Source organism: Protopterus annectens, chromosome 14.part0 (assembly GCF_019279795.1).
Source record: "Protopterus annectens isolate FY-2018-M chromosome 14.part0, PAN1.0, whole genome shotgun sequence".
NCBI lineage: Eukaryota > Metazoa > Chordata > Ceratodontiformes > Protopteridae > Protopterus > Protopterus annectens.
Genome location: NC_056748.1, coordinates 566,291,002 through 566,306,984, shown reverse-complemented (window position 1 = coordinate 566,306,984; position 15,983 = coordinate 566,291,002). Strand labels below are relative to the sequence as shown.

Sequence of the window (15,983 nt, the reverse complement as noted above, 5' to 3'; positions counted from 1 at the left end):
AGTTAGACCTCAGTAGGCCTGATTAACAAAAGTCTTGGGTCCCGAGTCAGTTGCTGTCCCTTATTCCATGACGTCAGGGGTATAAAACATGCAGCAGATGCCATTACATCGTTTTTTCTTGCCCCAGACGTCAGGTGCCCCCCTAATGGGAAGCAATTAAACATAAAAGCACAAAGCTATACCTCCAACAAAAAAGCAAATACACCAAAAAGGCTTTTAAGCATAGTAAAGGAAAGCAGAGGTATAGCCAATAGAAGTTAGGGGGCTGGAGGGAGAGTAGACAGGACTGCAACAGTGAATACACTTGAGCATCTACATTTATGGTAAGTGTATACAACTGTACTATGTTCTTCATGTTTCACTGTTGCAGTCATTATATTTGGGTAGATTCCCAAAGCTATGTTTGGGAGGAGGAATTCAGATAGCATTAGGGCCCACTATAAGGCCTTGCAAGACTGCAGTGGCAAAGCCAGCTGTGGATTTAGAGAAAATTGGCAAATGATAATGCTTGGTGAAAGAATGTACAGAACTCCAGGTTTAGTCATGTCCGAGTAGCATCTAAGTTGTCTGTGCACATTTAAGGAATGCAGTATCTGGTCCCCTTTATTCTGTGGATTTGGAAAGAAGGATGTCCCTGGTAGGGACGCCTCTGAGAAAGGCTGTAGAGGTAGATGCAGCCCTGGTGGAGTGAGGTCTGATCCCCTGGGGGATAGATTTTCCATGGTGCTTATAGCAGAAATGAATGCAATGGCTTATCCATTTAGAAATGGTTTGCTTTGAAATAGCCTTCCCCTCTACCCCTGCAGCAAATGCCACCAGCAGTTCAGATTTCCTTTGAGGTTTAGTCGTGTCCAAGTAGAATCTAAGTTGTCTATGCACATTTAAGGAATGCAGTATCTGGTCTCCTTTATTCTGTGGATTGGGAAAGAAGGTTGGCAAATGAATGGACTGATCAAGAGCCACACTGGATACCACCGTGGGCATGAAAGATGGATTGGTTCTGAAGGACACCCTGTCTGCATGAAAGATGAAGAAAGGTTCCACTGCCATAAGGGCCTGTAATTCAGATACCCTTCTAGCTGAAGTGATTGCTAAAAGGAAAGCTGTTTTCCGAGAAAGAAATTTTAAGTCTGCAGTAGCAGCTGGCTCGAAAGGAGGTAGATTGAGTTTCTCCAAGACAAAGTTAAAGTCCCAGGCTGGGGTTGGAGCTCTCCCGGGTGGTCTCAAATTTTTGGCCCCTCTGAGGAACTGCTTGAGCAGTGGATGAGAGAAGAGGGGAGGTTCTGTGTTACAATGAGGTGAAATGGCTGAGGCATGGATTTTAATTGAGGAAAAAGACAGGCCCTTGTGAAGCATCTCAGTTAAGTATTGTAAAATCTGAGGTAAATTGGGCACTGCTGTGCTCATGCCTTGAGACTGGTCCCAGGCACAGAATCTTTTCCATTTTTCAGCATAAGATTTTCTAGTACTAGGCCTTCTTGCCTCAAATGATATCCATCACAGGTCTGCTGAGGGATGGTAAAGGACAGATTAAGTAATCAGCCAGGCTGCAAGTTTCAGTGTTGGAAGCTGAGGGGTGCAGAATCTGGTTCTCCTGCTGACAGCAGGGAAGGAGTCTGAGGCAGGTGCCACGGAGATAATCGTGACACTGCACAGTAGGGGGTACCAGCGTTGGCACAGCCAGTCTGGAGCAATCAATATCATCCTTGGTTTATCCTGTTTGATTTTTAGTAGTACTTTGGAAAGCAGATGCAGAGGGGGGGGAAGACATAGACTGATAGGTTTTTACAGCTGAAGGACAGAATATCCACTTTCCAGGCTTGTTTGTGGGGAGTCCTTGTGCAAAATTTGTCCAACTGGCAGTTCTGGGGAGAGGCAAACAGTTCTTTATCTGCCCCCCCCCCCCATTTGCTTGTCAACATGTTGAAAATCCTTGGTTCCAGTTTCCACTCGTGTGGGTCCATGAGGTTTCTGCTTAGTCCGTCTGCCAGTGTATTTAATTTTCCTGGCAGGAATTGAGCTTGTAGGTGCACTTGGTAGCTCAAGGCTGTGTTCCACAATGCCATGGCTAGTCTGCAGAGGGGGTAAGAATATGTACCCACTGCTTATGTACCACATAACAGTGGTGTTCTGTCTTTACCATTAATTATCCTGGAAGAATGTGGTCCTTGAAGGCTGTCAGAGCATTCTGTACAGCTAAAGTTTCTTTTTGATTGATATGAAGGTGCTTTTGACTTGGGGTCCATTTGCCCTGAATGCACTTCCCTGCCAGCTGAGCCCCCCATGCATAGTCTGATGCATCTGTTAGGGTTTGGGCGGCAGGGGGTGGTGTGAAAGGTAGTCCCTTGTTTGGGTGGCAGGCCTGTGCCCATCAAAGGGACTCTAGGCGTAGGCAAGGTATGACAGGAATCATTGTTTCTAGGTCTTGAGAATGTTATCATAGGCTTTTTAGATACCACTGTAGTTTCCTCATATGCAGTCTTGCATTTGGAATTAGAAGAATGCAGGAGGCCATGAACCCCACGGCTTGCAGTATTTGTCTTGCAGATAGCAGGGTTTTGTGGCCACTTGTTTGAAGTAGGTTGTCAAATGAATTTGCTTTTCTGGCCTGAGGTAATCCAATTGGGAAGTTGTATTCAAGCTTGCTCCCAGGAATATAATTTGTTGACAGGGTACCAGGTGGGATTTATTTTCATTTATGGTGTACCCCAGAAAAGTTAGAACCCTTTTTACAAAGGCCATACGATTCAAAAGTATGTCCTGGCTTTCTGCCTGAATTAGACAATTGTTCAGGTATGGGTATATTTGAGTATTTCTTTGCCTGCAAAATGCAATAACTGGAGCTAGGCACTTTGTGAATACCCTGGGCGCAGTAGATAAGCCAAAGGGCAGTGCAGAGAACTGATAGTGCGTGTAGCCTGCTTTGAAGCGTAGGTATCTTCTGCAAGATTCCCCAACTGGGATGTGCAGGTATGCTTCTTTTAAATCTAGTGTTGCCAACCAGGCATCTTCGCCTAGCATAGGAAGTAATTGAAGAGTCAGCATCTTGAATTTTGGAATCTCCAAAAAGGTGTTTAGAGTAGACAGGTCCAGGATAGGACGCCATGAATTGTCTTTTCTGGGTACCAGGAGAAGTCTCGAGTAGAAACCTTGTCCCTTTTCCTCTTCTAGTACCAGTTGAATAGCCCCCATGCTTGAGAGAGAAAGTACTCGTTTTTGGGCCTCTACCCATTGATTTGGGGGTAGGTCTGGCTACCTACTTGGTGTTGGCAACGTGTGGAAGTGAAATCTGTATCCCTGGGACACTATTAAAAACCCATTTGTCCTGGGTAGAGTTCTCAATTCTTTGCATGAAGAGCAATCTTTCCCCCAAAAGGGGCAGTCAGTTGATAAGTGCTTGGAAATTTTAAAAGGAAGTCATTGAGACAGTTTACCATACGGGTAGTCTTACTTCCAGACTTGGAAGTGGAGGCCCCCCAATGCTTAGTTCTGAGAGTCCCCTGGGACTGAAACCTGGGGTTTTTGCTGTTTCTGGGTTTGGCTTGAGAAGACCTGGAAGGGGCTGGAAAGGACCAATTCTTAGAGGGCCAGTGCCTAATAAATCTAGGAGGCTGAGCTTGTAAAAAATCTTAACAGTTTGCATATATTTAGCTTTATCTTCCATCTTTTTAATAAATTCCTCAGAATTGTTGAAAAACAGGCGGTCCCGATTTAAAGGAGCATCCAACAATTTAGCTTCAACATGATCAGGCAAAGATTGCTCCTTAAGCCAAGCATGTCTTCTGATTACAGACCCAGTAACAGCAGCCCTGCAAGAGGCCTCTAATGAATCAAAACCACATTGCAAAGCATGTTTTCCAACCTGTTCGGCAGAATGCATTAAATCCTGTAATTCTCTATTTTCCACACAAGTCAGGAATCAACATCATTTTCTGTTTAAGCAGTCCAATAACATGTTGCTGATATTTTAACATATGAAACTGGCAGTTTAAAGCCCTAATGGTCAAGGTTGCAGAAGTATAAACCTTCGTACTCTATCCAGCGCCCTGGAGTCTCTATCAGAAGGGGTAGGATGCTTAGCAGTAGAAGCCTTAATGCCCTTGGGCACCTGTGAAATAGTCTCTGGATTTGCAATAGGATTTTTGAAAAGTAACTTGTGGGACTCAGGGACCCTGTAGTATGTCAGGTTTTCTGGCAGCAGGAGGCAGGGAATCAGGGGCCAAACTAGATTCTGAGAAAGCATCATCAACAATGTCTAGTACAGGAGGAATAGCTAAAGGCCTATGCTCAGGTAGAAGGAAATCCCTAAGCCTCTTTTTTGAATCAGAAAAATCCTGGCTTTCCCGGTGGAAATGCTCCCTTAAGAGTATGTAAGGTTTCCCCAAAAGAAAAATCCTCAGGAGGGGAAGCAGAGGGAATAGAGGCCTCTTCCTTAGAATCCTCATAAGTAGGTAAGAGCAAATCCAGATCAGAAGAGTCAGAAAAAACAGAATCCTGATCAGAAGATTCATAATCAACATCAGTCCTAGGCCTCCTAGAAAGGGGGGGGGGGTTGGCTACCCCTGATTAGAGTTATTAGATCTTCAGCCATTCTTATCATTTGTTTTTTAGGCCTAGAGGCCTGAGCATGTGGCCTGGGTGTCGTCTTTTTTAGACATGGATCGAGATTTAAGCCTAAGTAAAGGAGGCGTCTGTTTAATATGCAAGTCCGTAGGCCTGAATACACCATCAGAAGCTGGTGCCTGCACAGCGGCTCCGGACCCATCCAAGGTAGAGACATCCGCGGGTTCCATAGTTGGAAGCATCTCGTGGCATACCGGACTCCGAATGGGTCTCAGTAGAGGCCTGCAAATCAGAAGCTGCGGGTATCAGGGGCTGTGAAAGCACCTCACTGAGTACCGGCAAACTGGCGACTGGCTTAGTGTCGTCGGTAGTTTTGGACCTCGGCTGCCTGTTTCTTTATCTTTGCATTTTTTTCAGACTCCCGGTAGTCGGATGGCTAACTGATGACATTTCTGGACAATTAAAGTGAGAACCGAAATATTTAGAGACAAATATACCAACGGACAGTGTGCTGATTAAATAAAGCACAAAACAGACAGCAAGGTGTCATGGTCAGGGCCTAGGCAAGGAATACGGTATGAATGAAAATCTTTGAGGTATTTGCATTCCACAAGTAATGCAATTTTTAACTTTTACTGACATCAGTAAGGAGAAAGAAAAAGTTGCACCAACAGGGAACTTGGCTTTAGTTGAAACTCAAACGAAAATTTCAGGAGTCGGCCGACCGGCACTTGCGAACTGCTTCTGTCTCAGGTACCGCACGGCAAGAAAGACTGATGTAATGGCATCAGCTGCATGTTTTATACCACTGACAACCTGACGTCATGGAATAAGGGACAGCAACCGACGCAGGACCCAAGACTTTGTTAATCAGGCCGACTGAGGGCTACCTGCAAGTAGAGAACCCAAATGTAATGACTGCAACAGTGAAACACAAAGAACAGTGTTTAGAATAGATAAATCGAGGAAGGGGTGCCAAGTGCCCTCTTTCTGGGTACCAGGAGGAGCCTGGAGTAGAAACTATGGCCCATCTGTTCTGCAGGAACGTGCTCTGTTGCCCTCATGGAGAGCAGGGAAAGGACTTGCCTTTTGGCTTCTGCCCACTGGTTTGGAGGTAGATCTGGGGACCCTTTTGGGGTTGGTTGAGTATGGAAAGAAAACCTGTATCCCTGGGACACTATGTTGAGGACCCAGTGGTCGATGGTAATGGTGGCCCCAGGTGCTTGCGTGGAAGGAGAGTTTTCCTCCCAGGGGCAAGTGCAGGTGGGCAGAGGGAGAGGGTGGAAGTGGAGAGTCACTGAGTTCTTACCATGAGGGGGTGGCTTTGCACTCCCTGGTTTAGAAGTGGAAGTACTCCATTGCTTTGATCTCTGCATTCCCTGTGGCGGCTGTCTGGGAGGGTCTGCTTCCCCGGGATCTGGGCTGAACTGATCTGCAGGGGGCAGGAAAGGACCAGTGTTTGGAGGGGCAATGCCTACTGAATCTGGGTGGCTGGACCTGCAGGAAATCCTTAACTGTCTGCATAGGTTTATCTTTTTCTTCCATCTTTAAGACCTCCTCTGCCTTGGTGCCAAGTAAGGTGTGTGTGCAAGGGTGCATCCAACTAACATGGTCTGGCAAGGGCTGTCCCTTAAGCCATGCATGCCTTCTAAAGACAGAACCGGTGACTGCTGCCCTGCAAGATGCTTCTGGGGCATCAAAACCACAGTGTAATGTGTGCTAATTACTCTACTTGCAGAATTCATTAAGACTTGCAACTATTTTCTGCACAAGCAGAAAAAGTTTATATTTTTTGTTTGAGGAGTTCCATGGTATGCTGCTGGAAGTTTAGCACATGGAACTGACAATTTCGTGCTCTAACAAGAGTAGCAGAGGTGTATACTTTTTTTTTTACCCCAATCTGTCTAATGCTCAGGAATCCCTGAGGGGGATTCTTAGCAGAAGTTGCTTTAATTCCTTTAGGCCCTTGGGAGATAACCTCAGGTTCAGCAGTAGGATTTTTGAAAATAAATTTGTGAGGTTTCCTGGGAGCGGGAGGAAGCGTGTCAGGAGTTAAACTAGATTCCATGAAAATAACCCACAACATCCAGGACAGGAGGAATGGCCAGGGGTCTGTGCTATGGAAAATCTAAAAATTCCCTGAGTCTCTCTCTAGACTGAGGGTACTCCTGACATTCCCATTGGAAATGCTCCCTTAAAGTATGAAGGGTTCCCCCCCAAAGGAAAAATTTTCAGGTGGAGAGGCTGAAGGAATGGATTCCTCTGCATCAGAATCCTCATAAGCAGAGAGGGGATGCACGTCTTCATATTCAGAGGCATCGGAGTCAATGGACTCCTATTCAGATAAGACTACTGGGGACAAATCTCTCTTTTGGAAGGGATAGCTTGGCTTCCTCTGATAAACATTATAAGGTCTTCCGCCATTTTAAGCATTTGAGACTGAGGCAAGGAAGCAGGTGCCTGAGATAGGGTCATCGTTTTCTTGGGCGTGGTTCGTACCTTGGGCCTTAGAAACTCAGTAGTTTTCAAAGGAACAGAAGACACAAAAGAAGTCAGTTTGTGTCAAGAATCGGTAGTTCAAAGTACTTCCTCGGAAGCCGGTGCCTGCTCAGCGGCTCCAAGGTAAACACAACCACAGGATCCTTAGTTGAAGAGTTTTGCGGCATACCGGACTCCGAAAGGGTCTCAGTAGTGGTCTGCAAAACCACAGAAGCAGGCATCAAGAGCTGCAAAAGAGCCTCACCGAGGACCGGAGAACTGACAACTAGCTTAATGGAAGCATCGGTAGGTTTGGACCTGTCTCTATCTTTATTCTTAGGTTTGTTTGGATTGCTTACCAAAACCATATCAGAAATGGAGGACTGAGAGCGAAAATATCTAGCTACAATACGGGCCCGACGACATATAGTTCTGGCATTGAACAAAGCACAAAAGCAACAGCGGGGGATGTCGTGGTCTGCGCCTAAGCAAGTGATGCAGTTAAGAATGAAAGTCTAGGTGTGGTATTTGCTTTATCATTTTCTAACATCGGTTAGAGCAAGAAAAAAGGACCCCCAACGGGGTACTTAGCTTTTGAAGACTTCAACTTCAATTGGGAAAACAAAACTCAGGTAGCAGCCAACTGGCACTCGTGCAAACTGCTTCTGATTCGGGCTCCTCGGCAAGAAAGACTGATGTAATGGGGTTGTCTGCCTTCCTTTATAATACTGACTTCCTGACGTCAGTCCTGAAGCGACAGCAACCAACACAGAAATACTAAGAGTCTGGTATTCGGGCCGACTGAGGGCTACCCTGGCAGGGATAACCCAAATGTGACGACCGCAACAGTGAAACACGAAGAACATCTGGCGTACACGCACACACAAGCAAGCACACACACCAACTTAAAAAAACTGGGAAAGTTTTCTTTTTTACTTGAAGAAAAAAAAGGGGGTGTTGAGAGAAAAAATGGTGAGTGGGAAACTACCCTAACTCCTGGAATAACTTTGAAAGAAACTAGCCAAGAATGGAGGGGAGGAATAAAGAAATAAAGCTAACAAAAATACATCTACAGAGACAAAGCAAAAATCACTATAGGCTACAGAGAAAAAAAAATAAACACTTGCCAAGAGTCAGAGGCTATGAAATAGCATCTGTGCTGGAAGGTGGCAAATGAGATCTGAGGTGTTCTAGGAGTGGAGCATTGTGGGAGAGGGAGGAGTTTGATGCAGGAGTTTGAGGCTCAGATCTTAAGGCTGGAAGAAATGGCAGAGTCAGATCAGAGGTTGGATCCGTAGCCCCAGTGGTGATGCATAATGAAATGGACATCAGATACGTTCACTTGAAATCATACAGGCTGAGAGTGAAAAAGTACAGTTTTGTACCTACCATAAATGTAGATGTTAGAGTGTACACCCTGCTGCAGTCATCACACTTGGGTTATCCTGTCATCACACTTGGGTTATCCTGTCGTCAGGCAGTCCCGCAGTCGGCTGGAATTCCAAAGTCTTGGTCCGGCGTTGGTTGCTGTAGCTTCTTCCCTGACGTCAGTGCGCCAGGGGTATATATAATGCAACCAACGCCATTTTCTTCAGTTTTTCTTGCCCCAGATGTCAGGTGCCCCCAAAAAGGTGGTCAGTAATTAGTACCAAATTGAATAAACTTGCACAAACACAAAATCCCTTCAGCTATAAGCAAATACATCAGGAAGGTATTGAAGAGATTTAGCCAGTAGGTCAGAGGGGATGGAGGGAGGGTAACCTGAACTGCAGCAGGGTGTACACTCGAACATCTACATTTACGGTAGGTACAAAACTGTACTATGTTCATCGTGTTACCCTGCTGCAGTCATCACACTTGGGTTGAATCCCAAAGCTAAGGATGGGTGGAGGTATCAGAGGGTTAGAGGAGGCTAGAAGGCCCTGCAGAACTGCAGTGGCGAAGCCCGCCCTGGTCTTAGAGTAAAGTGGTAAGTGATGGTGTTTGGTAAAAGTGTGTACTGAACTCCAAGTTGCAGCTTCCAAAATCTCCTTGGTTGGAACCCCCCTGAGAAAGGCTGTAGAAGTAGCTGTTGCCCTGGTAGAGTGGGGCCTAATGGTAGCAGGAACTGGTTTTCCATGATGGGTATAGCAAAAACGTATGCAATGACCTATCCATTTGGAAATGGTTTGCTTTGATATAGCCTTCCCTTGAGAAGCTGTAGCATAGGATACAAAGAGCTGGTCAGATTTTCTGAAAGCCTTAGTTTTGTTCAAGTAGTAACGAAGTTGCCTGTGAATGTCCAAGGAATGCAGGAGTCTCTCACCTTTGTTCTGTGGATTTGGGAAGAAGGTGGGTAAGTGGATGGTTTGATTTAAAGCCACACTGGAAACCACCTTAGGCATAAAGGAAGGATTAGTTCATAGAGAAACTCTGTCTTAATGAAAAATGAGGAAAGGTTCCACTGCCATTAGTGCCTGTAGCTCTGAGACTCTTCTAGCTGAAGTTATTGCTAGCAGCAGGGCAGTCTTCCATGACAGGAACTGAAGATCTGCAGAGAAAGCTGGTTCAAAGGGAGGTAGCGTTAGTTTTTCCAGAACAAAATTGAGGTCCCATGTTGGTGTAGGTGCTCTCCTGGGTGGTCTAATGTTTTTTGCCCCTCTGAGGAACTGCCTAAGAAGTGGATGCGAAAAAAAGGGTGGATCCGTGTTGTAGTGGGCCGAAATAGCTGAAGCATGGATTTTAATGGAGGAGAAAGAAAGTCCTTTGTGCAACATCTCAGTTAAATACTGTAGAATGTGAGGCATGTGAGGCTGAATTGTGTCTTGGCCTTTAGCTTGGTTCCAGGCACAAAACCTTTTCCATTTGTCCGAATAAGCCTTCCTGGTGCTTGGCCTCCTAGCTTCCACAACAGCATCCATAACTGCTTGGGTAAGAGGAGCTGGCTGGATGCTTAGTTGACTTGCCATGCAGCCAGATTAAGGTTTTGAGCTGGCTGTAAAGAATCTGATTGTTTTGTTGTGTGAGTAAATGGGAAATTTGTGGTAATATCCATGGTGGGCCATATTCCTCAATAACGGGTACCAGTGCTGGCGTGGCCACTCTGGGGCTATGAGAATCAGTCGTGGTCTCTCCTTTTTGACTTTCAGAAGTACCTTTGTGAGGAGAGGCAATGGAGGGAAGGCATACACTGTCAGGTTTTTCCAACTGAAAGAGAGTGCATCCACTTTCCACGCTTGATGGTGAAGTGCCCTTGTACAAAATTTTGTTAGTTGATAGTTTTGAGGGCTGGCAAACAGGTCTATGTCTGGAAAGACCCATTTTTGAGTTATCATTGTAAATACTTGTGGATCTAGTTTCCACTCGTGGGGATCCATGAGGTTTCTGCTGAGGTCGTCTGCCAATGTATTCTTCTGTCCTGGCAGGAATTGAGCTTGTAACTGAACTTGGTAAGCCAGAGCTGTGTTCCATAAAGTCATTGCTTGCCTGCACAGAGGGTAGGAGTGAGTACCCCCTTGTTTGTTTATGTACCACATTACTGTGGTGCTGTCCATCTTTGTCAGTTGTCCTGGATGCAATAGATACTTGAAGGCTGTCAGCTTTCTGTACAGCTAGCATCTCTTTTTGATTGATGTGCAGATTCCTTTGATCTGCAGTCCATACGCCTTGAACGCACTGTCCTGCCATGTGAGCCCCCCAGGCGTAATCTGATGCATCTGTTGTGATAGTTTGCCTGGCTGGGGGCAAGGTGAAAGGCTGATCCTTGTTGAGGTGACATGCCTGTGACCACCATAGAAACTCCTGTTGTAGGCAGGGAATGAGAGGTAGTGTCCAAGCTGTGGCTGTGTTGAGACCAAACGCTTTTTAGGTACCACTGTAATTTCCTCATATGCAGTTTTGCAAATGGTATTAGTAGTATGCAAGATGCCATGAAGCCCAAGGCCTGCAGAATTTTTCTTGCAGTTAATTGGGCCTTTGTTGCTATTGTTTTGAAATATTGAGTCAGTTGTAGTTGTTTGTCTGGCGTCAGATAAGCCTTCTGGGCCGTTGTATTCAAGCTGGCACCCAGGAATGTCATTTTGTGAGGGTACTAGTTTTGACTTTTTTGTTTACTGTGTACCCCAGGCAATTTAGTAGATGTTTCACAAAAGCCAGATGATGTAATAGAATGTCCTTCCTTTCTGCTTGGATGAGGCAGTCGTCCAGGTATGGGTATATTTGAATTCCTCTATCTGCAGTATGCAATTACTGGTGCCAAGAATTTTGTGAAGACTCTGGGCACAGTAGATAAGCCAAAGGGCAGTGCAGAGAATTGGTAATGGGTTGAACCTGCAATGAAACGGAGGTATCTTCTGCAGCATTGTCTGATAGGGACATGCAGGTATGCCTCCTTGAGGTCCAACGTTACTAGCCATGCTTCCTTGCCCAACATGGGAAGAAGCTGCTGTAGTGTTAGCATCTTGAATTTGGGTACTTGTGTTTAGAATTGAAAGGTCCAGAATGGGTCTCCAGGCATTCTCCTTTCTGGGCACTAGAAAGGGTCTTGAGTACAATCCTTGACCTTGCTCTCGGGTAGGTACCAGTTGAATGTCTCATGTCCATGAGAGCTGTAATTTGTTTTTGTGCCTCTGCCCATTGATTTTGTGGCAGGTTTGGCATTCCTCTTTTCATTGGCAAGGTGTGAAAATGGAATCTGTATCCTCGTAAAATTATGTCTAGGACCCATTTGTCCTTTGTGACAATGTGCCAGTTGTCTGAAAAAAGTGCGAGTTTTCCTCCCAAGGGGCTGCCAAGAGAGTGTTGCTTGGCCAGATGAGGTGCAAGTCATTGAGTTTGCCTTCTGGTAGATTGGGACCCGTCTTCTCCTCCCTTCTGTGTTGCAGTGCCCCATTGGCGAGGCTTGTACTGGGCTTGTGGTTGTCCTCTGCCCCTTGGGGCATCTGTATTTACCCCTCTGTGGTCTGTCTGTAGCTGGAAAGGACCAATTTTTTGTTGGCCAGTTTCTGCTGAAGCGAGGGGGCTGTACCTGTAGGAAATCTTTGACTGTCTGCATAGATTTTGCCTTATCCTCCATTTTCTTTAAGACTTCTGCTTTAACTACAAAAAGAACATCCTGCTGTAAGGGAGCATCTAGAAGTTTTGCTTTAACATGACCAGGTAGGGGTTTTGTTCCTTTAACCAAGCATGCCTACGTATAACAGGCCCAGTGACAGCTGCTCTGCAGGAGGCCTCCAAAGAATCAAATACAGATTGTAAGGTATGCTTGCCCACCTGTTCAGTGGCATGCAACAGATCCTGAATTTCTTTCAATTCAGATTGTTGAGGGAGAGTGGTCATTTTTTGCTTTAACTGAGAGATTAGAAATTGCTGGTACTTATGCATGTGAAATTGGCAATCTAGTGCCCTCATAGCTAGAGTGGCTGAGGTGTAAACCTTTTTCCCCCACCTGTCTAGTGCTCTGGAATCCCTCTCAGAAGGTACAGGATTTTTAGCCATAGAAGCCTTAGCCCACTTGGGACCCTGGGAGATTGTCTCTGGGTCAGCAACAGGGCTTTTGTAAAGAAATTTGTGGGAATCAGGCACTCTATAATATCTGTCAGGCTTAGCCGGAGCAGAAGGTAGAGAATCAGGGTTAAAACTGGATTCAACCACAATGTCTAAAACTGGTGGGATGGCAAGTGGTCTGTGTTGCGGGAGTAAAAGAAACTCTGTGAGCCTTTTCTTCGAGTCAGAGTAGTCCTGACCTTCCCAGTGAAAATGTTCCCTCATAGTGTGTAAAGTTTCCCCAAAGGAGTAGTCTTCAGGAGGAGAAGCTGAGGGAATGGAATCCTCAGCATCAGAATCTTCATAAGGGGAGAAGGAGTAATCTTGGTCCTCAGAGGAGTCTGAAGAAATGGACACTTGTTCAGAGGATGCATAATCTTCCTCTTGTCTAGGCCTTTTGTCAGGAGGGAGCTGGGACCCCCTGATTAAAGTGATCAAATCTTCAGCCATTTTGAGCATCTGTTTCTTAGGCATGGGGCCTTGAACAGGGGACTGAAGTGCAGTCTTTTTAGAATTAATAGGAGTCTTCGTCTTAGAATACGATTTAAAGGTGTGTCTGTCTGAAAACGCCTTCAGAAACCAATGGCGTTTCTGCAGCACCATCTTTTTCAGCAATGTCATCGGTAGGGCCTGAACTACATGGCTGCGTCTGCCTGGTACATTCAATCAAAATTTCTGAAGCGGTCTCGGGTTCCAGATCTGCGGTAGTCAGGGGCTGCGTCGGAGCCTCACTGAGGACCAGAGAACCGGAGACCGGACCAGCCGAGGCCTCGGAATTTGGCTTAGGTCTGGGCTTTCTGTGCTTATCCTTGCGTTTTTTGTGCATGACGGTAGTCGGTTGCTCCGACGGCATGGTGTAGTGTCGTGCGAAATCAAAGCGTCTTAATAGTACGCTTATTAAACCTAGCACAAAAACGACAACTAGTGACGTCGTGGTCTGGGCCTAGGCAAGGAATGCAATAATGAAAATCCTTATGAGGCATTTGCTTCCCACAAGAAATACAATTGTTAACTTTTTCTGACATCGGTCTGAGGCAAGAAAAGTTTCCCCAACGGGGTACTTAGCTTTATAGAAGACTTCGGTCTGAAATTTGAATTCAAAAATCTCAGTAGTCGGCCGATCGGCACTTGCGAACTGCTTCTGCTTCGGGCACCGCGCGGCAAGAAAGACTGAAGAAAATGGTGTCGGTTGCATTACATATACCCCTGGCGCACTGACGTCAGGGAAGAAGCGACAGCAACCGATGCCGGACCAAGACTTTGGAATTCCAGCCGACTGCGGGACCACCTGACGACAGGCTAACCCAAGTGTGATGACTGCAGCAGGGTAACACGATGAACATCATTGGTTTTACTGTACGTTTGTGTAACTGTGTGCTACACCCAACCTCTTCAGTGAAAACATTCCCATCTTACACTCAAGGTCATGAAGCCAACTGCTATGGAGATATGCAGTGAGTCTGTAACGCAGATGTTTGCCTTACCAAAAGCAGAAAATATTTTTGTTGCATATTTTGTCCATCTATAGTGAAAATCCAAGTACACTGCAAATACAAACAAGCAGTTGCTTGCTCAGAAGTATCTGTTGAGACACTGCATCAATGAACAGACATGAACTTCAAGAAAAGCTATTCCAACAGAAAAAATACTTTGCAGACCTCAGCAATGCTAATTTTTGTGCATTACCATATGTTATTTTTAACGAGTATTTTAAGTAAAAATGACAGTCAAGCCTCCTCTTTAAAACATGTTTACTGGCAACCAGTCCACAGATGAAAGTTATAAAAGTAGCAATTTCATAGGCAATCACCTCAACAGTAAAATATATGGAAAAGTTACAGCTTAAAACTGGCTGCACAGCACTGGCTTACTAGAGCTTTCCTATACTGTATTTTTAGTACATCAGTATTCAGACTTCTGTTTTGAAAACCACAGAACAATTGACACCATCAAGAAGTTCAATCACTTACTACAAGAGCCTCCGCTAAACATGGGAACTGTTTCGAACATCATCTTATGGAACAGCAATGGCACAGGCTTATAGTCCCAATTATGTTTAAGTAGATGGCTGTAGTAAAAAACGTAACGCCTCTGGCTGGGTATTGTTACTCCCTGAAAAATAAAAACACAGAACAACAGAAGAACGCAGCATTTAGATACCAATTAACAGTCAACCAACAATTACCATTCTATGCACGTAAAGTACTAAACTATTAATTCTGGTCATTTTTGAAGTTATACATTAACTGAAAGATGCCTACCCTCCCTAACAGGTGATTAGAAAGGACCATATGGTAAGTAGAATACTAATGATAACCCTTTTCTGCTCTGTCTCAGAAATGTGACTTAAGAATGGAAGTGTCCCAATGTTCAACGGTTCTCAACTCCATTCAAAAGTTTTGCACCTGCACCGCAAAAAATCCCCCTCTGATGAAATTATAAAAAAAATGTACTCGCCATAACGTTCCATGTTTGTAGTCCATCTCGCCCTTCATTCTTACATACGGGTTCGGAGCCAATCCTCGGCACCGACTCTGCGTATTACAAAGCTCAAAGTCTCTTAGTTGGCTCATGCCTAGGTAGGTATCCCATAGTGCACTAGTACAATCCCCAGATCTTGTTTGCTGCTAAACTATAGAAAGACGGAAAAGGTTATCCAGAAAAAATAATGAAAGGTCTTCACCCTAACAAAGGCAACACTATCCTGTCTCCAGATCCTTCCAGGACAGGGGTAGGTGGAGATGGACTACAAACAGGGAACGTTATGGTGAGTGCATAACTTCTTTATGTTCTGTAGTCCTATCTTGCCTTCATTCTTACATATGGGACAGCGTCCCTAGCACCTTTTTCTTGGGTGGCTCACAGGAATATACTCCCGAGTACCATGGAACCAAAGGAGGCTCTACCCCTGCAGGTCAAATCCAGTTTGTAATGAGTAGCAAAGGTATGAGGGGTAGCCCAAGTTGCTGCTGCACAAATACTGTCAATTAGAACTCTGGCTTGAAAGGCAGATGTGGACAGGGATCTTGTAGAATGAGCCTTAATCTTGAATGGTAGGATCTTTCCATTGGAGGAGTAAATGAAGGAAATACAGTTTGAAATCCAATTAGATAGGGTCACTTTAGAGACTGGCAGACCTATTCTAGACTCAGAAAAGGATGCAAGCAATTGATCTGACTTTCTAAGTTCCTTAGTACTGTGAAGGTAGAACCGTAACTGCCTGTGAACATCAAGTTGATGAAATTTGTATTCTGCAGTGCTGGAATGATTAGGAAATAATACAGGCAGTTCGACAGTATGGTTCAAATTAGTCTGACAGCAAACTTTAAGGATAAAGGAAGGATTTGTACGAAGGAAAACTGACTTTGTGGAAAATCAAATAAGGAGGCTTGATTGACAGTGCTTTTAACTCTGACTCC

The 15,983-nt window shown here is 45.1% G+C and overlaps 1 protein-coding gene across 1 annotated transcript in view; it reads right to left on the bottom strand.

The window, feature by feature from the left end:
- The window catches only part of PTEN (phosphatase and tensin homolog), a 942,442-nt gene that overhangs the window by 176,443 nt on the left and 750,016 nt on the right, over positions 1 to 15,983 (bottom strand). Inside the window, exon 6 of the mRNA XM_044055599.1 lies at positions 14,535 to 14,676. Coding sequence (XP_043911534.1) covers positions 14,535 to 14,676 — 142 coding nt within the window. The remainder of the gene's footprint in view (positions 1 to 14,534; positions 14,677 to 15,983) is intronic.